The 20,566-nt window shown below is 64.5% G+C and overlaps 1 protein-coding gene across 11 annotated transcripts; it reads left to right on the forward strand.

Annotated features, from left to right (window-relative positions):
• The first annotated feature begins 951 nt into the window (after positions 1–951).
• Positions 952–20,259, forward strand: ARVCF (ARVCF delta catenin family member). 11 transcript variants are annotated; one of them, XM_057527308.1, is made up of 18 exons: positions 952–1,179; positions 9,502–9,660; positions 9,769–10,289; positions 11,232–11,731; positions 12,285–12,468; positions 13,264–13,381; positions 13,732–13,903; positions 14,401–14,418; positions 15,432–15,503; positions 16,762–16,889; positions 17,095–17,245; positions 17,342–17,540; positions 17,582–17,768; positions 17,869–17,959; positions 18,176–18,229; positions 18,606–18,691; positions 19,160–19,279; positions 19,647–20,259. In XM_057527308.1, exons 1-17 carry the CDS (start codon positions 970–972, stop codon positions 19,265–19,267), a joined length of 2,958 nt encoding a protein of 985 aa, XP_057383291.1. In that variant the 5' UTR covers positions 952–969; the 3' UTR covers positions 19,268–19,279; positions 19,647–20,259. The 11 variants fall into 11 exon arrangements, with proteins under 11 accessions (XP_057383291.1, XP_007196307.2, XP_057383294.1 ...); XM_007196245.2 differs by having other exon boundaries at positions 17,657–17,768; XM_057527313.1 differs by lacking the exon at positions 952–1,179 and adding an exon at positions 4,433–4,583.
• Positions 20,260–20,566: the final 307 nt, after the last annotated feature.

The raw sequence follows: 20,566 nt of genomic DNA on the forward strand, positions 1-20,566 counted from the left end.
GAGCACACATACTTCTGCTGCTCTTTGCCCACAAAAAGCAAACATGCTGGTCAGCCAGGGAGCAAGTGGTAAGGAAAAGCGCTGGCTCTGGCTTGTCTTTGCAGCTGCCAAGCCCCCACTGCCCCCACCCACTCCCCGGGGGCCCACAGGGGCAGCGCTGGGATGGGGCCCAGGCAGGCCTGACTCTCTCCACACGCTGGGCCTCAGGCGCCCAGGCCCCTGCCCTCAGCCTCCTTCAGGGTCGGGTGTCAGGCACATGGGCCACTTCTGGACACGGAATCTCAGCCAGGCTGTATGCATGGGGTAGACACCGGCCTTGCTCCCAGCCAGCGTGGCTGGGAGTGGAGGTGGGACCGCTGGTCTGCAGGCCCGCGTCATCCCCGCACCAGCCTAGGTGGCCAGGCACCCAGCGGCTGTGGAGCAACTTCTCACTCTGTGCCCACTAGTACGCTGGCTCTGCCGTGTGAGCTGTGTGGCTACAGACAAGTCCCCCACCCTCTTTGGGCCCCAGCGTCCACCTCAGTGAGATGGGCCTGTGCTGGTGCCATGAGGTTGGGGTGAACTGGCATGTGCTTTGGACAGCAGACTGCCTGGGAGGTCTCAGAGCTGGTCACACCAGCTCTTTCTTTAATTCCCTTCCCTCCCCTTCCCTTCCCTCCCCAGCAGGCTCTGGGCCGCCCATGGTCCGAGGTTCTGCTGGGCCTGGCAGGAAGCAGGGAGCCCAGGTCACAGCCCCACACACCACAGTGAGGGAGCCGGCTGCTTCCGGCCAGCCTTGGATTAATGGCTTTTAATTTAGAATTTAATCAATGTGGCTTCTCTCCAGAGAGCTGGATGCTGTGGTCTGGGAGTGAGTCATGTGATCTGTGAGTGGGGTGGGCAGGGGGCCCACGACGGCCTCTCCAGGCCCCCGCCCTGGCCCCACCCTGACTTGCTCTGCTTTGCCTGCAGTCAGCCAGCGTCTTGGTCATGGAGGACTGCAACGTGCACTCGGCTGCCAGCATCCTGGCCTCAGTGAAGGAGCAGGAGGCCCGCTTCGAGCGGCTGACACGGGCATTGGAGCAGGAACGGCGCCATGTTGCCCTGCAGCTGGAGCGTGCCCAGCAGCCTGGCATGGGCAGCAGTGGCGTGGGCAGTGGGCAGCCCTTGTCGATGGCCTGGCAACAACTTGTCCTGCAGGTAACAGCCCAGGGACTCAGGAAGGGTGAAAATGGCCAAGTGGGGAAAAAATCAAGGGGCCTAGGTGGACCACAAGCCAGCATGCAGTGGCTTATTGCAAGACCTGGGGCCTCTGGGGAGGGAAAGAAAGTGGGATTCCAACCCCCTTGGGTATGCAGGGCATCATGTGACTAATGGGCAGGACACAGCCCGACCCTCAGAACAGCACTTTCCACTTGTGTGAGCCCTCAAGGCCCAGGCAGCTGGGCGGGGTCTGTTCTGGGCGGCTCAGCAGTCAGCCTGGTGACACTGAGGGTTTTGCTTCCATGGAGTCTCCCTGCCTTCGTTGCCTGCATCAGTCAGTGGGTCAGCCCCAGGGGAGGCTTGAGCAGGGCTGAGGCTCTGCCTGCAGCCCAGCAGGTGACTGGCCATTGCCCCTGCTCAGCCCCAGGAGGTGTAGAGCCCGGTCTGCTCTTGGCCAGGCCCTGAGGACTCTGAAGTTGGGATGTACAGTCAGGTCAGGAGGCCTCGTGGGGTCCTCCCGACACGAGCTGTGCCCCAGTACCGAACCTTCAGATGGGGCAATAGCGCCTGGCTCCCGGGGTGCTGGTGGGGGAGGAGGGAACGCCACACCTGGAGTTTGCTGTGATTGTTGCAGTTCCTGTGATTGACTGAGATGCAGGGCAGGGAACGGGCAGAGCTCCAGGGAGCCAGACGGACTGCTGGCTGCAGGGGCCCGGCACATATGTGCTGGCGGCTTGGGGCAGCCTGGACCTCTGTGGCTGGAGAGGAAGGGAGGGGGTTACGGGTCTTGGTGGAGACTGGCCCAGTGCGCTAGTCTCACCTAGCCTGGGCGTTTGGGGCTCAGAGCAGTGGTCTGTGTCAGGCTGGGAGACCTGGCCAGTGACTGCCCCCAAGCCTTGATGTCCTCATCTACCAGTGGGTGATCCATACGCATGGTCCAGCATGGTCCACAGTCAGAGCTGAAGACACATCTTCAGTGGGCCCAGACACACAGGGTAGCTGTCTTTCCAAGCCAGCTGGTGCTGAGGTGGCCGCACAGCCAGTTCATGGGAGGCTGGAACTGAGGCCAGGTGGGTCTAGGTATGAGGGCCACCCCTGTGGCCCCCTGGACCCCAGGCACTCCAAAGGGTGAGGCCTGCACCCCCAAATTTGGGGAGCAGAACAGCCCACTGGGCCACACAGGGACAGTGGCAGCCCATGACCCCAAGGCCACTCTTTAGGCTCCAGGCCCTCTTTCCAGCCCTCCCAGGCCGGAAAGGGCTCTGGCCTCCAGCCCAGAGGATGCTGCTGAGGGTCAACGCCCCTGTGGGAAGACATTCCCATAGCCTGGAGCTGCCCTGGCCTCCTGAGGGCTGCAGCCTGATGATCAGGCCACCACCCTCCCCACCCACTACCCCTCCCCACCCAAGGCCCTCCAGGCCTGCCCTTGGTTTTCTCTCTTGGGAGGAGATGGTTTCTCAGGCTGAGATCAGAGAGTGTGTGTTCCCAGGGCTGTGGCTGGACTAGCAGGGCTGATGGGGAGGCAGCCACATCCAGCGGGCCAGGCCTGGCAGCCTCCATGCCAAACCTGCTTCCCAGACCCATCTCAGCTGGAGGTGCCTAGTGACCCACCTGTGAGCCACGGCTGCCTGGACCTGGTCCTCAGTGTCAGAGCCCGGATCTGTGCAGCTTGGAGGCTGGTGGCAAGGCAGGTAGCTGGGGCTGGGGAGTTGAAAGTCTGGGGTTGCTGCTCCACAGTGCTGGCTGCCTGCCCTTCATCCTCCAGCAGAAAGGGTCGCCTCCTCCAGACACCTGGAGCAGGCTGGCTGGAGCAGGACTGGCCCTCACCCAATGTGTGTGTGTATGGGGGGGGGGACACCTTTAGGGACCTGGCCAACTTTGGGCTGGGCCAAGAGGGGGATGAGGCTAGGGCAGTAACAGATGGTGAAATTTGAGAGAAGACAGAAATGACTCACACGTAAGCATCCAGGCCAAGTTCCCTCAGGGCAGTGGTACAGTCTTCTGCTCCTGCCCCAGGTAGCTCCACGGATGGAAGTTACAGGGGGGCCAGTGGTAAGGACAACTTAAGGGAAACTGAGACTCAGAGGGACATACAGTGGACACCCAGAGTGCTTGAGCATGCTGGTTGCATGGCCTATGTGCATGGAGTGTCCTAGAAGAGGAGTGGGGTCTGGGGAGAAGCAGGTGGGAAGCAGAAAGCCAAGGCTAAGGCCCCCTCTCTTGCCCAGCCTGCTGAACCTTTGTGGGCTGGCCCAGCTCTGTTCAACCCAGAGCATAGGTCTCTTGTTTTTGGTGTGAGAGCCGTTGGCTTGCCTTTGTGGGGTATGACCCGAGAGGGCCCCAGCCCAGACCCTTCCCCGTGTCTACGCTTCCCTTTGGCCAAGCCAGACCCACAGGGTGGCTGCACCTCCATGCCAGGCTGCTGGGGGTTGGGAGTGCACCATCGTAGGAGAAGCTCTGATTAACCGCCCCCTCTAGCCACCACTTCCCAGTAGGTCAAAGACATGGAAGGGAGAGGATCTGAGGCCAGCTGGGCCCCACGAGCTTTCGCCCAGGGTCACCCAAGAGTTGTGCTCCCTCCCCTCCCTTTGATCTGCTCTGACACCTCTCAGAGGATGGGGGACCCCTGGGCCTCTGTGACTTGATGGGGAGAACCCCAAGACAAAGTGGGTCAGTGCAGGCTCGGGTTGAGCTCTGTGGGGATGCTTACTGGGGAGGTGCTGGAGGGTGGGCAAGGGCCTGGAGCCAGATCTAGGAAACCTGAGCGACATCGCCGTCAATACTGTCTTACAGGCCGCCATTTCACACCTAGGGGAAACTGAGTCGCAGCCGGGATGGGCAGCTTGTGCCAGGAGGGTGGTCTTGCAGGATGCCTTAGCCGCACTGGCTCCTGCACTGCCAGAACTGTTTCCTCAACTGCAGGGGTAGGGCTGTGGGGTCTTTTACTGGGGGTAAACCGAGGCCTGGGAAGGAGGACTCCGCGGGAAAATGCTACCCCCGCAGTGCGGGGGTGGGGAAGGGGAGCCCTGACTGGCCTGACCGCGAGGGCAGAGGGCGACCCGGCCCAAGGCTGCAGGCAAGCTCCGCTCCGCGCCGGTCGGGGCGGGACTTCGCCCCGCCCAATTGGCCGCCCGCCGCCCCGCCCCTCCCGGGTGCGACCCCAACCGATTGGCTGCTATCCACCCCGCCCCAGCTTGGCCCCGCCCGATTGGCTGCTCGCCTCACCGTCCCGCCCCTCCCGGTTGGCCGCTGGCCGCGCCTAGCCAGGTCGGCCCCGCGGGGAGCGAGTCCGCCTAGCCCGAGCCGAGCGGCCGAGGCCCCGCAGCCGAACCCAGTCCAGCCGCCGCCACCGCCGGCTCGCGCCCCCCACGCCCCGCCCGATGCCGGCCGAACTCAGACAGGTTGGAGGGAACTTGGTCCCGGGCGGGGGCACTGTCCTGGGGGCCGGTGGCGGAGGGCGGGGCGCCGGCCCTCCGGGAGGACCCGCTTTTGTTCGTGGAGCCGCCGGCCGGAGGCGGCTATTGTCTGCGGCCCCGGGCCGGGGCCGGGCGGGGCGGCGGAGTGAGCGCGCCGCCGGGGGTGCGGGGAGCGGGTGGAGGGGTGGGAGCGGGCGCACCCGGGCCAGCGCCCGGGACAGGTGCCTGGGACGGGGTGGTGGGCAGGGCCTTCCCGAGCAGCCCCTCTGCGCAGGTGGGAGGCCGAGTCTAGAGAGGGCGGCGCGACTAGGCCTCCCCCAAATTCACAGGGCCCCGGCTCTGGGGGCCGCGCAGGAGTTTCGGAGCTTTAATGCAAGCAGGGTCTGCCGCGGCAGCGCACGTGGAGAGAAGGCTGGGGGATGGCCCTGCCCACGTGCGGAGGCGGAGGGGGGCTTCCTCCCAGCACCAGCATGGGGGAAGGCTCGCGGGCAGCCCGCACTCTTGCTCAGAGGGGCGGGGTCCCCTAAGAGGCGGGGAAACTGAGGCAGAGTGGAGGAGCAAGAGGTAAGTCTCCTACACACCTGCCCACCTGGACAGCTAGGTGCCTGCCTGCCCCAGAGATGGAGAGGCCAGTTCAGGGGAGCTGGGGGAATGTGGGGCCACTGTGTGCCTGATGGGTGTGGGCTGGGCTTGGGAAAGCTGGGGTGGGTGATGGCCCGCCCTGCCATCGCCCACAAGCTTGCTCCCCCAGTCTGCTGGGCACCCACTGCCCCTTGGCCTCTTGGCCACTCAGCCTGGGCCTGCGCCCTTGCAGGTGGACTGCTGCTGTGGAGGGGGGAGCTCCCGGTCAGCCAGGGCTGGGTTCGCCACTGTGGGCACCAAGGGAGAGAACGTCTGTAGTGGCCAAGGACTTGCTTCCTGGTGGGAGATGCTTGCCTGGCTTGGCCTGGATTCCATCCAGGATGGCCACTCTGGGTCGGGGGTTGGTATTCCTCCACCCCTCGGTTCATTCATCCAGCAGCGGCCATCTCGTGCTCTCTGAGAGCCTGGATGGGGTTGTGGGAGCCAGGGGTGGGATCCCACCTTAATCTATCCCTTGCGTGTGCTGGTGGGGCTGTGGACAGGGTGGGGCAACCACCCCACATCCTGTTCTTCGTGATCCAGACCATGGGTGCTCATCTCTCAAGGGCAGGCATTGCAGGTGGATCCGTGCTTCTGGGACCCCAGTCCAGCTCCCCACCAAGTCCCCAAGTGGTGACTTGGTTTGTTTCCTCTGTCTCCTCCTTCCGCCATTCCCACATGCGCCCCCAGAGGCTGCTGTGGGCTTTTGCCCAGGGGTGGCCCCTCTGTGTCTTGTCCCACATCTCATTTTTCTGTGCCTCACACACCTTAGATCTGGTCACAAAGTCAGGACTGGCACTATCCCACCTGTTCTGTGGCCTGGACACCCCGGGTCCTTCCTGTTTTCATACAAGGAAGCTGAGCCCAGGTGTGTGACGGGACCACAGCCCTCCAGCTCTGGGCCTCTGGAGACCCTCTTGAGAGCAGTGGTTGGGTTCACCTTTCTGGGATACTGGTCACTCCCGCCCCTGCTTGGAGTCCTGGGCTAAGCCCCTCCCACAAGTTCACAGGAGCTCATGGGAAACTCCAGAAGTGGACAACAGTCCCTTGCTGGGCCAGGCCCAGGGACCCTGGACCAAGTGGACCATGGATGGGAGGACCATGGGACAGATTTGGGCCCTGGGGAGAGGTGATGGGAGGCTGGACAGTCATCCCAGCGAGAGAGGCAAGGATGGTGCCAGGGCAGAGGGAGGGTGAGGCAGTTGACAGGACTTGGCGGGATTTGGGGTGTGGGGGAGGCTGCAGGTGTTGTTCATGTCTAGGGTATGAGGGAAATCTGGGGCTGCAGGGCTGGGGTTTCCTGAGGTGGGCCTGCCTGGGTAGGAGGCCATGGGACATGGGGCCCTAGAGCAGGGCCTTGAGGCCAGATGAGGATCCAGGCAGCCTGGTCAGCAGCCTCTGTTGAGAGCTGACTGTGTCCTGGTCAGTCAGTCTGTGACCCCATGTCTTCACCCCAAAGACGTTTCGGAGGCCCAAGCCAGGGGTCGACCTTGGGCTCCTTCTACCCTAGGCCTCGGATGCCCCACCTGCCAGCTCTGAGACTCCCACGGTAGACGCTGGGTGGGTGGTTGAGGAAGTCTGGACATGCAGGTAGAAGGCAGGAGGGGATGTCGGTGCTGGGTGCTGTCGGGAGAGCCTGCGAACTGACGTGCCTGGGCCTGGGAGCCGGGATGGGTGCTCGTGCACATGTGTGTCCAGGTCCCTTTCTGCATGTGTGTGCCCAGGCGTGTGTAACGGGGGCCGGGCCTCCCCGTGATCACCGGCTGACTCATGCTCCCGCCTCCCTGCCCACTGGGGTGAAGTCATCACCATTTTTAGCTCCCTGAGGTCATTTGCCAGTCAGGGCTCTTGGGGCCTTGGGATCCCGCTGCCGGGCTGCCCGGGCTGGGTGTTGGTGGCTGATGCTGCAGGGTTGCCAGGCCTTGTTGGGCCCCTGGCTCTCCTGGATCCCCATCCCCTCTTTCCCCCAATTTTGCATTGTGTCTGCAGGCTGGAGTGAGAAGCAGCAGCCAGGCCCCCCTGGCACTGAGGTCCAAGATGTGCACCCCCTGTGCCACCCTCCAGCAGCCCAAGCCTGGCCAGGGGATAGGGGCTCTTCTCGGAGAGGATTAAATGTATGCAAATGTATGCATACCTATTAAGGGGCCCATACTCCTGGCAGTGTCCTGGACAACCTGGTCCCCTCCTGTCAGTCCTGCTCCCTGCACTCCCTGTGCTTTGTAGCCATGGGGCCTCCTTGCTGCTCCTCCCCTTCCCTGGCTGAGCAGAGAGCTCACTGCCAGCCACACTTTTGCTCCCACAGTTGCCAAGTGCAGATGGGGCGGCCGAGGCCCCAGCAGGGACATGCTGTCCCTGAACCTCTGCTCCAGAACCGCCCCAGCTCCCCAGTGCCCTCAGAGAAGAGCCAGGCCACCCTGCCCAGCTGCACACCAGCGTGTCCCCACCCCAGGCCTCAGTTTACTTCTCTTTCCCGAGGAACAGCGTCCCTCTTTCCTGGCCAGGTCCCCAACAGGCATACTACTTGCATTCTAGGACTGAGAAGGTGGCAGCCAAGGCTGTCGCCCCAGAGGGGTGACATGTGGCTGAAAGGCCTTCCCTGTGGATGCCTGAAATCCCACGTTAGCAGTTTGTGCAGTTCTGGGTAGTCCTTTCCTCTCTGTCAGGCCTCAGTTTCTCTTTTTCATAAAATCACATATTGTCCTCCGAGGCCCTGCTTCTGGGGGAGGGGGCACATTCTGTGACCTCGTCCTCTGTCACCAGAGCCTGAGGGATGCTCCTAGCAGGTTGGTGCAGGCTTCTCCCTGGACCCCTAAAGAGGCTGCAGGGGCCCAGAACCTCAACACTGTGTTCATTTGGGGGGACATGCATTCCTTTAGGACAGGACCCCAACCTGGGGAGACTTCACACCCGAGGCCCTCGGGAGGCAGGCCCCGAGGGCAGCCCTGGGCACCTTGCCTTGCATGCTCCTGGGCCCGGGGACATGAGGCTGGCCCTGGGCACCTTGCCTTGCATGCTCCTGGGCCTGGGGACGGGAAGGTGGCCCTGGGAGCCTTGCCTTGCATGTTCCCGGTCCCAGGGACGGAAGCAGAGCAGGGCTCTGGCGCCAGGCAGATGCAGGTTGAGCTGCTGGCCTTTCCTGGGGCCCAGGCGGGGACCCATCCCGCAAAGCACGGGCCTGGGCCCTGGAGCAGGACCTGTCCTCCTGCTGACCCGGCCCTGGCTGCCCGGGAATGTGCTCCCCCACGCCCACCCACTGCGGCTTGGGTTTCAGCTCCTACCTGTCCTGGCCAGACGCTGATCCTGGGATGTTGGCATGGTGGGTGGTCAGAGGCCTGGGGTCCCCGTGCCACTCAGCATAGCAGGGGTCCAGCCCAGCTGTGCTGTGGGCTGGCCTGTCCTCTCTGAGCCTCAGTTTCCCCACTGGTGAGTCTGGCCAGTAGGCCTGTGGGCTTTAGAAGAGCCTCTCTCCAGCACCATCTTGCCTGCGGGGATGTTGGCAAGGGAGGCTGAGAGCTGAGGTCCAAGGCTGGGGAGGACCGGGGGTGTGTGGGGAGGGGACACCAGGGTTCCCATCAAGGATCAGCTGGGCCCCCATTGGCCTGAATCCACCCTCTCTGGGCTCTGATATGACACCCAGGGCCTCAGTGAGGGGCACCAGCCACTGGCCCCAGTGAGGTAGGGCCAGGCCCTGCCCACTCAGCACCCCAAGAGTATCCGGGCCGGAAGGGGCGAGGGTATTTTGGTGCTCTGAGTGCGCAGGGCATTCTGGGAGTTGGGTATTTCTGTCCTGCGAGGGCGTCTAGCTGGCCTTGGGGATGGCGGGAGCCTGGGTGTGGCCACAGGGAGTCAGTGAACAATGCTGAAATTGCCACCCTCTGCACTCAAGGTTTCTGGGGTGGGCAGGGAGGAGGCACAGGAAAGAGCCATCCTTTAGGGAGGGCCCAGCCAGGGTGATGATGAGTGACGTCAGGAGAGCATCCTGCGGGTGCTTGGGCCTCCAGGAGCTGTGGCAGCTGGGCTTACAGCTCAGACAGGGCTGCCCAAGACTGCGCCGCTGGGCCCAGGGCCTTATCCACTAGATCAGCCCGAGGAGGCCCTGGGATGGGGACCAGCCCCTCGGCTTTCAGAGGCAAGAATGTGCTGCTGTCCTCACCAGCCAGGGCTGAGACAGGCCCTGAGGCAGGGGAAGAAGGCCCTCCTGGCGTCCAGGCCAGCACGAGCATCCTTGCCCCAGGGCTGCAGAGCACGGGGTCCTCCCACCAACACCTGCCCCCTCGCCCAGGAGCAGAGCCCGGGCAGCCAGGCCTCTCTGGCCATGATGCCGGAGGCGCCTGAGGTGCTGGAGGAGACAGTGACGGTGGAGGAGGACCCTGGCACCCCCACCTCCCATGTGTCCATCATCACGTCAGAAGATGGCACCACTCGTCGCACTGAGACCAAGGTACACCTCGCCCCGGCCTCCTGCGGGCCACCCATTATTCAGGTGGAGGGCTGAGGCCACCCTGGCCTCTCAGGCTGCCAGCCCACAGGCTGCCCCCTCACCCACCAGGTCACCAAGACAGTTAAGACAGTGACCACTCGAACAGTGCGCCAGGTGCCCGTGGGCCCCGATGGCCTCCCTCTGCTGGATGGCGGCCACCCACTGGGCCCCTTCACCGACGGCCCGCTGGACCGACACTTCCTGCTGCGCGGGGGTGGCCCGGCGGCCACGCTCTCCCGCACCTGCCTTGGCAGCGGGGGCGGCTTTCCTGATGAGCCCCGCGACATCCCCAGCTATGGCAGCCTGTCCCGCGGACTGGGTGTGCGGCCCCCGCGTGGAGGCCTCCTGGGCCCAGGCCCCGGTGATGGCTGCTTCACGCTGCCCAGCCGCCGGGAGGCCTTCCCCACAGGCCCTGAGCCTGGGCCGCCAGCCGGCCGCTCCCAGCCCGAGCGGTTCCAGGCAGAGCCGTATGGCTTGGAGGACGACACTCGCAGCCTGGCTGCTGAGGACGAGGGGGGCCCGGAGCTGGAGCCTGACTGTGGCACAGCCGCGCGGAGGAGGCCAGACTGTGGGCGGGGCCTGCGCACCAGGTGAGCCCCCATGCGCTCTCACTGCCTCCGGGAAGCCTGCCTTCCACTCCTTGCAGAGTACCACAAGGGTAGTCTTGCTGCGGGGCTGTGTTAGTAACGCACACGTTAGTTTGAATTGGCCTTGGCTCTTCTCGGGGACAGCGGCAAGGGCGGGCTCTGGGCTGTGGGGTTGCACTGGGCACCCTCTCTGCGGGTCTGGAGCAAGAGAAGCTGGTGACGCGCCCATGCCTGCTGCCCCTGCTCCAGCCAGATGGCCCGGAAGACACAAGCCCAAGGGGCCCAGGGCATTTTTCTGAGCTTGGGCCCCAGCCCCTCCCCCATGCACAGGAGCACCCAGAACCCAGGCCCTCGGTCCTTCCCTTCCCGCTGCAGCCTTTGGTTCTGTCTCCCCTGCCCTCAGCTTCTCTGTCTGTCAGGTGGGAACATGACCACTGCCTGGGTCTGGATTATGCTATGTGACCACAGGCAAGACACTCGCCCACCCCCAGTCCCAATCCCTCACCTAGGAAGTGGGTTTGATATCTTGTGCCCTGGAGAACTGGTGGCCTGAGGCCCCTCAGATGGTCCTACCAGGCTGGCTGTGTGCAAGGGGTGCACTAGCCAGACATGGCCTCATGGGGAGGTGGGACCCCAGTCACAGACAGATGTTTCATAGAAATACGTTTAGCTGGGAGTCAGGGAAACTGCCTGGTGATGGGAGTGAGTGAGCTCCCATCTGGCAGGGATACAAATTCTGATGACACTGGCTGCGGTTTGGCTCTATCACTGGCTGTGAGTTAGTTCTTGCTGGGTCGGGTATGACCCTCAGCACCGACGATGCTCTAGGCCCAGCCCTAACCCATGGGTTCATGGTCCCCCGGAGAATGTGTGATGGGGCCGCTTGGGGACAGGGCCAGCCAGCAGCCGCGAGAGGACGGTCACGCACCGTGCTCGCCTGCACAGGGCCTACGAGGACGTGGCGGACGATGGCGGTGAGCTGATGGAGGAGCGGCCCCCCTTCCCGGCCACGGCGGCGCCTCTGGCCCAGCCGGAACATGGCAGCCTGGGCAGCCTGGACCGGGCAGTGCGGCGCTCGCCCTCGGTGGACAGTGCCCGCAAGGAGCCGCGCTGGCGGGACCCCGAGCTGCCCGAGGTGCTGGCCATGCTGCGGCACCCCGTGGACCCCGTGAAGGCCAACGCAGCCGCCTACCTGCAGCACCTGTGCTTCGAGAACGAGGGTGTCAAGCGCCGCGTGCGGCAGCTGCGGGGGCTGCCGCTGCTTGTGGCCCTACTGGACCACCCGCGGGCGGAGGTGCGGCGCCGGGCCTGTGGGGCGCTGCGGAACCTCTCGTATGGCCGGGATGCTGACAACAAGGCCGCCATCCGGGACTGTGGCGGTGTGCCTGCCCTGGTGCGCCTCCTTCGGGCCGCCCGGGACAGCGAGGTCCGTGAGCTCGTCACAGGTGAGGCGCCCGGCCGCCTGCGTCGCGGTTCAGTCGGGAGTCAGGCTCAGGCACTGTGTCAGGTCTCTACCTCTGGACTCGGCCGCCACAGGTAGGGCTGGCGCTGGCCCCCTCCCCGCCAGCTCCCATGTCCCCACCGTGACTACTCTGGGTCCTGCCTCTCTGGTCCCCCCCAGCAGGGCAGTGGTGGGGACCATGGCTGGTCAGGGTCATGTGATGACCCCCTCTCGGCGTGGCCCCAGGAGCATAGTCCTACCTGCCTGGGTGGCTGGGAAGGGGTGGGGAAAAGAAGGCACATGCCAGCTCCAGGCTCCCTGCCAGCCCCTCCTATGTGTCCTGGCCTCTAGGGGGCTCCTTCCCCCCCGGGGAGCCCCCTTTCGGTGTGGCGTGTGCATCTCACCCACACCAGAGCAGCACCCAGGGCCTCTTGTGGCTTTTGTCACTCCTGTCTTCTGGTGTGAGCTGGGGCCCAAAGAGGGTGGGGTGGGTCCTGAGCTGGTCCTGTGGGGACAGTGCCTGTGGTCAGCACTGGCGGGTTGATGGCGCCCTGCAGGCACACTCTGGAACCTGTCGTCCTACGAACCCCTGAAGATGGTCATCATTGACCACGGCCTGCAGACGCTGACCCACGAGGTCATTGTGCCGCACTCGGGCTGGGAGCCAGAGCCCAACGAGGACTCCAAGCCACGGGATGCTGAGTGGACGACTGTCTTCAAGAACACATCAGGCTGCTTGAGGTGTGGGTGGGGCCAGGCTCAGGTGCCCCTCGAAGCCTCCCAGGGCTGTTCCCAACCAAGGAGGCAGGAACCAGGCACCAGAGCCTGCATGCACACCTGGGGACAGCTGTCCTAAGAATAGCCACGTCCCTGTGTCCTAGATAACGTGGAAGACAGCTAGCCACCCAGGCCTCGGCGTCAGAGCCAGGTCACAGTTCCTGCCCAAGTCCCGAGAATGTGCCTGATGGGGCTGTACTCACCCCCACAGGCAGCCTCTGGATGTCTGCCACCCTCCCATGTACCCCTGCTCCATCCCTGCCCAGCTTCGACCCATCCCTGTGACGCCCAGGGAGGGGGAGCTAGGACCCTCCTCTCCAGTCTGCCTCAGAGGCCTCATCCCACCTCCTTGTGACCCCTGCCCTCCCCCCACCACCCTTGGAGGCCCTGCAGAGACCCCACAGGCAGTCCTGCGTTCCCTCGGTCCTGCCTGTCCATCAGGATATCCCCCCATGACCCTCTGGGGTCCTTACCTCAGCACAAGGTGGAGCCTTGAGCTGCACAGATGCAGGCCTCTGGATCCACTTCTGTCCCTTTGCAGTTCAGCTGGGAGTCAGGGGAGCCCCCCACCCCACACAGATGCCAGGCCAGGGCCCCCTCTTGGGGTCCCAGCAGTCAGGCTATTGCTGCTTCACCTTCACTGCTAACCTCTTGTCATCTGCTAGCAGCCCTTACAGCGTGGCACAGAGCATGTTCTGCAGATAAGATGAGACCCCGGAGCTGGAGCTGGGGTCACAGGGCTTGCTCTTGGCCACACAGGAATGTGAGCTCAGATGGTGCAGAGGCCCGGCGGCGACTCCGTGAGTGTGAGGGGCTGGTGGACGCACTCCTGCACGCCCTGCAGTCGGCCGTGGGCAGGAAGGACACGGACAACAAGGTAGGCGGGGAGGCCCTGGCAGGCCCCAGGCAGGGTCAGTCTCGCAGCCTCCCATGAAGGGTCGGGGAATGGAGCAGGAGCCCTGGACTGTCCAGGCGGCACAGGGGACGGGTGTGTGGTGCGGGACAGCAGGTGTGCCTTGAAGCCCTGGACCAGGTCCCGCGTGTGGTAGGTGCTCTCCCCTCCTTCCTCAGGCCCTCCCTGGGTTTCGCCCGAGTGGGCCCCTAACCCAGGCCTCCCTATCCTGCACCCGGTCCCTTCTGCGCTCACGAGCTGTGGCATCTTCCCTGGGGAGGGGGCGGTCAGTGTCCCGTGCCCCCCAGCGGTACCCTAGCCCCCTCTTCCTGCAGTCGGTGGAGAACTGCGTGTGCATCGTGCGGAACCTCTCCTACCACGTGCACAAGGAGGTGCCGGGGGCCGACAGGTACCAGGAGGCCGAGCCCAGGCTCCCGGGCAGTGCCATGGGCGCCCAGCGCCGGAGGAGGGAGGATGCCGGCTGCTTTGGTGGCAAGAAGGCCAAAGGTGTGTGGGTGGGACTGGGGTACTGCGTTAGGACCCCCAGCCCTGCCAAGCCGAAGGTCCTCCGCACCCACAGGGGACACGTTCAGGGAGCCAAGGAGGGTGCCCAGGACCACCTGTGCAGTGGTCCCCCCTGGTGCCTGGACCCAGGCCCTCAGCTCCAGGAAGGGCCTGGGGGCCCAAGTTTGGAAGTGCCGAGGACAGCGCCGCCTCCTGGCATTGGCAGGGCACCCGAGGATCCTGAGGAGCCCAGGGGGCAGCACCCCACCTGCCTCACGCCGTCCCTACCTCGGGTGCAGCTGCCAGGGGTCTGTACACTGCCTTCACCTGCCTCACTGCGTTGGCCTTTTCTGATCCCCGTCCCACTTGTGGGCACTCAGCCCCCAAAAGTAATCGGGGTGAGAGTCCCCGTCCCCCTGCCCTACACTTCCTGGGAGGGAATGGGGGTGCTTCCCGCTCAGGCTCCTCTCCTCTCTCCTGTGCTTCCTCCGGCCGCCCAGAAGAGTGGTTCCATGAAGGTAAGTCCCTGTTTGTCCTGCCGTGCAGGCCTGGCGGGTGCAGTGGGCACCAGGGACCCCTCCCCCCCCATTGCTCAGGCAGCCATCTCCATGACAACTGCAGGACTTTTCATCCTTGGGAAGGCCCCATCCCTGTCCCTTCTCCAGGCAGCCATCTCCATGGCAACTGTGTGGACATGACAACTGCAGGAATGTCAGCCTGGGGCTGGTTGGGAGGCCGAGGGGCTGTCCCTCTGTAACCTCAGAGCCGAGGGTGGATAGGGCCTGGGCATGTCCATTCCCAGGGGCACTGGGGAGCAGCGTTTGCCCCTCCGATGGGATGGGCCAGGTGTAGCTCAGATGGAGGGACCATGCAAATGCCCCAGGAGGCTGGGTAGGGCAGGCCCCTGATCGTCTGAACTCAGCTCTGCCTTCCAAGAATGGGAATGTTCCTCATCTGAGCGGGAGGACGGCCGGGAGGTGGTGAGCTGGCTCTCACGGAGGTGTGCAGGCCGAGGCTGACGGGTGTTAGGTGGGGCTGCTGCAGGGGCCTGCGGGTGGGGGGGTCTCCTGGCCAGCAGAGCCCAGGGCTGGGTCCTGGCCCCAGACAGGGGCAAGTTTCCCCATGAGTGGGACTCTTGGCTCCAGCCTTGCCTCACTGTGCAGCCAGGCAAGTCCTGTCCCTGCCAGCCCTCGGCTTCCCTGTCTGCACCTCCCTGCCCCTGCCTGGGCTCCTGGGCCCCTCAGTTCACACACATGGTGGGCCCAAGGATCCCATTGGGAGGATCTGCAATGCAGCTCCCAGCACCCGATGGAGGATGAGTCCTGGCAGCTCAGGCAGGGCTCGGACTTCCCTAGGCCTAACTGCCACCACTGCCCTTTGGGCAGAGCTGCCTGCCTGGACTCAGAACGGTGCTCTGTTCCCAGGCCTCTTGGTGCCCAGTCTTGGATGTGGGGGTGCTGTCCCTGCCCCTCCTGACACAAACCTGCACCCTGCGGGGTCCACCTCACCTCCCACTGCCCTTCTGTTCCAGGGAAGAGGGATGGTGAGATGGACCGGAACTTTGACACTCTGGACCTACCCAAGCGGACTGAGGCTGCCAAAGGTGAGCAGTGGGAGGTGGAATCCAGGCCCAGGCCTGTCCAGGAGTTAAGCTTTGTACCACCAAACAGGCTGAAGGGGCTTGGGGATCCCATGGGGAAACTGAGGCCCACAGGTGTGGGGTTCCCCGGAGGACTGTGCAGTCCCTGGGCACCTGCTCAGGGCTCAGAATCAGGGTCTGTGCCACAGGTCATTTCAGGCAGGGTGTGGGCACGGAGGCAGGGAGGAGCCAGGCACTTGCCAGGTCACACAGCACATGAGAGGCTGGCAGGGATTGGAGCGAGGGCTAGCTGGGCAGGGCCTCCTGTGCCAGCCGAGGAGCCCGGGTTCACTCCTAGGGGTTTTGGAGCCCCGAGGTGCAGTCAGATCCAGTTGGGAGGCTGGGCAAGATCACCCAGATCGTGTGGGGGAGCGGTTGAAGCTTCTCGCCCCCTGTGTCCATCGGAGCCCCACTCTGTGTGGCACTTCTCTGTGCACTGGGAATCCAGCCTGGGCGAGAGAGGTCCGCCCTGCAAGCCCAGATGCCCAAGAGCAGGGTGCAGCGGCGCAGCCGTGGGAGGTCTGGGGGGGGAGCATCACAGGTAGAGGGACCAGCCCATGCAAATGCCCTGCAGGGGCGAGTGCTTGGAGCATTTGGGGAACAGGAAGCTGGAGTGGAGGGAGCATGGGACATGAGAACTGGAGAAGGGGTGATGACATGTGGGGCTTGTGGGGGAGGGGAGGAAATGTCCAGGGACACAGAAGCTTAAATGTGGGGCAGACTTGGAAGGCCGCTCCGCCCTCCTCTCTGGAGCACTGTGGGGTGGCTCTGCTGCCAGGCTGGAGCCTCAATTGATGAGGGATGAGGAGTAGTTGAGTGGCTCTGACAGGGAGGGTGGGCCTTATATACAGGTGGGGGTCTGTTGCTAGGGAGTCTGAGTCCTGTTGCTAGGGGAGCAGCCGTGGTTACTGCCTCCCTCCCCACCCTAGGCCTCCCGGAAGCTCCAGCGTCAGGCAGGTCCCATTTCTTTGGCAGTGGGGTCAAGGAAGAATGACCTCGCCTAAACCCACTGCCACCTCAGAACCTGGGTTGATTGCCTTGTGAAGTGGGAAGGCTTTTTACTGTTCGGTGACTAAGGGGTGAACATGTTGCTGCTAAACATTCCTGATGACGCCACAGCCATCCTGGGCCACAGCTCGCCCTTCCCTGGGAGGGCTGAGGAGGGGGTGGGGGGTGACGGGGCGACCTGGGTGACTGTGGGCTGCGGGTGCTCTGTGCGCAGGCTTCGAGCTGCTGTACCAGCCCGAGGTAGTGCGTCTTTACCTGTCCCTCCTGACGGAGAGTCGGAACTTCAACACTCTGGAGGCCGCGGCCGGTGCCCTGCAGAACCTCAGTGCCGGCAACTGGGTGGTGAGAGGCCAAGCCTGGCAGGGAGGAGGTCTAGGGAATCCCAGGAGTATTCCTGGTGGAGATGCTGGGGGAGCTGCTGGGGGAGGGCTTTGTCAAGCAGGCGAGAAGAACGGTCCAGCCGGAGGGGCGGTCAGGGCTCAGGTGGGCGACTGTCTGGTGTGTGCGGGGCGGCCAGCACTGAGCACACCTCACACCCCTGCCGCAGTGGGCCACGTACATCCGCGCCACGGTGCGCAAGGAGCGCGGGCTGCCGGTGCTGGTGGAGCTGCTGCAGTCGGAGACCGACAAGGTGGTGCGCGCCGTCGCCATCGCCCTGCGCAACCTCTCGCTGGACCGGCGCAACAAGGACCTCATTGGTGAGGGCGGGGACGGGGGTCTGGGGCCCGGGCCACCTGCTCCTTGAGGCCCCCCTCCTGCCGGCGCCGGAGCATCCTCACAGCCCCTGCCCGCAGGGAGCTACGCGATGGCCGAGCTCGTGCGAAACGTGCGCAGCGCGCAGGCACCCATGCGACCCGGGGCCTGTCTCGAGGAGGACACAGTGGTGGCCGTGCTCAACACCATCCACGAGATTGTGTCTGACAGCCTGGACAACGCGCGCTCGCTGCTGCAGGCCCGCGGTGTGCCTGCGCTGGTGGCACTTGGCACCTCCAGGTGGGTGGGCGGGGCTTAGGTGGGGCAGGAGGTGCCCCCAGGTGGGTGGGGTGGGGCCTAGGTGGGGGCAGAGCAGGGCAGTCTTGGCCAGACACTGACCCCAGCCCGGACCGCAGCCAATCGGTGCGCGAGGCAAAGGCCGCATCCCACGTGCTGCAGACGGTGTGGAGTTACAAGGAGCTGCGTGGTGCCCTGCAGAGGGACGGCTGGACCAAGGCGCGCTTCCAGGTTTGGCCCACCCGGCCTTTCTCTCTCACTTCGCCCAGGCTGGGTACCCCGCGGGAGCACCCCGACCCACCCCGTCTGTTATGTGCCCTCCTCCCCCTAGTCGGGTTCTGCTAATGCCAAGGGCCCCAAGGCACCACCGAGTCCTGGAGGCTTGGACGATAGCACGCTGCCGCTGGTGGACAAGAGCCTGGGTGAGTATGAGGCAGGGGTCCATCCTGAGGTTCAGGAGTGTCCCTCCACCCTGCTGAGGGGTGGAGGGAGGTCGACCTTCCTCCAGGAAGATGGCCCCCTCCCTTCCCCTCCCCAATCCTCTCCACCCGTGGTGTTCACCTTGGCACCGGGCTGAGGCCAGCCCTGGTCCCCTGCCACCGCTTGCAACCAGCCAGCCACCCGCTCGTACTTTGCAGACGGCGAGAAGTCAGGCAGCCGAGACGTGATCCCCATGGAGGCACTTGGCCCAGGTGAGGGCAGGTGCAGGTGCAGGTGCAGGTGCAGGTGCAGGCTGCCTATTCTCTGTGTGGGGAGGACCTTCCGAGGAGGTGTGGTTGAAAAAAAGATTTGGTTTAGGGGTGCTCAGGGGTGAGGGGTGGGGCAGCCAGGGAGGGGTCACTGCCCAGCTAGGGTGTCCTGTCTGGCAGCTGAGGGGGCAGCTGGAGGGTTCTGAGCCGCTGGTGGGGAACAGGGGAGAGGCTGCAAGGCCCACCACATGGGAGGGGCCGTGAGAAGGCCTGGCTCAGAGCGGGCTAGGTGGGGGCCCTCTCCAGATGCACCCTGGGCTGAGAGGGAGATCCATGCCTGGTGCCTGCCTCAGAGTCCTCTCCTGCCTCCACCCCACAGATGGATACTCCACCGTTGACCGGAGGGAGTGCAGGGCTCGAGGCAGTGACCCTGCAGGGGAGGCCTCTGAGAAGGAGTCGTTGAAAGTGAGTGGCTGTGGGCAGGTGTCCAGGGAGGTGGTGTCCACGGGTCACCTGGAGAGGGGCCCAGGCAAGGTTTGGTCTGGGGCCTGGGGTGGGGCTCACCTGCAGGGCAGTTGGGCTAGGAGACCCGTTTGGGGTGTGGCCCTTCTGCCTCGGGAACCTCACGTCAGAGCCAGCCTGTGGGTGCAGGTGGTTAAAAACTCGCACCCACTGGGAGGGAGGGGGTCCGGGACAGAAGGCGCATCTGCACCCTCCTCTGCATGGTCTCGCCTCCAGGGCAGCCCCTGCCACCTGCTCTGTGCCAACCCTGCCTCTCCGAGCCCCGCTGGTTCAGCTCCCCCGGCCCTCAGGCCTCTCTCGCATGCACCCCGGCTCTCGCCCTGCCCTGCTGACCAGCCCAGCCCCCACTCGCCAGCTCGGACTAACCTGCTCTGTTCTGCCTCTAACGCCCTCCTGCCCACCACCCTGCAGCCCGACCCCGGCAGGAAGGCTCCTCCTCCCGGGCCCAGCAGACCCGCGGTCAGGCTGGTGGACGCCGTGGGGGATGCTAAGCCTCAGCCTGTTGACTCCTGGGTCTAGCTTGCATGCCTGGTACGTTCTTGTTCTCATCTGGTGTTCGTCCTCTGGGCGGGGCCTTCTCTCCATCCCGTCTGCCTGCCTGCCTGCCTGCTCCGCTCTCCGCACGCTCCCCGCAGGGCCACCTCGAGCTCAGCGGGCCTGAAGGCCCAGCGGAGGGAAGGCCAGGCTGGGGGCTGAGGGAGGGGCCCCCTGGCCTGCAGCCTGGCTCAGGCCCTGTGCCATCAGGGCCTGGAGGTCACGGGGTGAGAGCAGGGGTCGTCCACACCTTCCAATGCCCCTAGCACAGGGTCCCCCGAGGACCACCCGAGGCAGCTGCCTTCACCCACGCATCCATCGCCCTGCTACCGGGCTTGCTCAGCCTTCCCCTCTTCCTCCTCAGGGCCTGGGCCCAGCCGTTTGCTCTTAGGGTCTGATCTCGGAAGAAGGGACCTCGGGAAAGGACCTCCAGGCGGCCTGCGCTGACCCCGCCGTGGAGCTGGGAGCCCCTGGCGGCGGGGGTAGGCAGCTCCTCTTTCCCTGGAGCTGTGGGTTCTGGACACGCCTGCCCTCCCGCCCTCTCTCCCCCCTTCTAACTCCCGGGCGAGTTAGTTTACTGATATGGTGCTGTGTGCCAGTGAGAGCCCGGCAGGGCCCAGGGCAGGGCACCCGGCTTTGCTTTGGGGCTGGCGGGGCCCCTGAGGAGCTGGGTGGGGGTGGGGCCCTGGGGCCCCGCAGCCAGGCAGGGAGGGGGCTCAGTGAAGGGAGTCTGAACCCAAGGGTGGAGGGGCTTCCCTGGGCCCTGAGTTGGGGGCGACCCACAGAGAGGCTTTGGAGGGTCCCGCCCACCCCCGGATGCCTGGAGCGCCTTCCCTGCTCGGCTCTGGCCCCTGAGTAGCGCCTCTGGGACTGACCTTTGGCAGCAGCAGTGGGGGACTGCTGTTCAGTGCCTGCTGTTTGTGACTTAAAAACAAGAAAAACACTAATGAAAACAATTAAAAACAAAACCAAAATAAGACTATGGGTAAACATCTAAATTTTTGTAAGAAAAGTTAAAAATTAAAAAAAACAACAAAGGAACCTCCTGTCTTCCGAGGCTCAGCTCTCTCCGTGAGCCGCTCCCATCGTTTGCTGGGTGTCGGAGGTGGCCCATGGTGTGTGTCTGCTGTGTCCAGCAGGGGCTCAGCTCCGAGTCCCCAGGGTTGTTTCCCCACATGCGTCCCCTTTCTACACACAAAGAGGAGTGGGCTTGATCCTGGGTAGATAGCTGGATCCTGAGGCCTGGGGTGGAGTCCTGGCCAGTGGCTGGTCTTGGGCACAGGT

The sequence above is a fragment of the Balaenoptera acutorostrata genome, chromosome 13 (genome assembly GCF_949987535.1).
Source record: "Balaenoptera acutorostrata chromosome 13, mBalAcu1.1, whole genome shotgun sequence".
NCBI lineage: Eukaryota > Metazoa > Chordata > Mammalia > Artiodactyla > Balaenopteridae > Balaenoptera > Balaenoptera acutorostrata.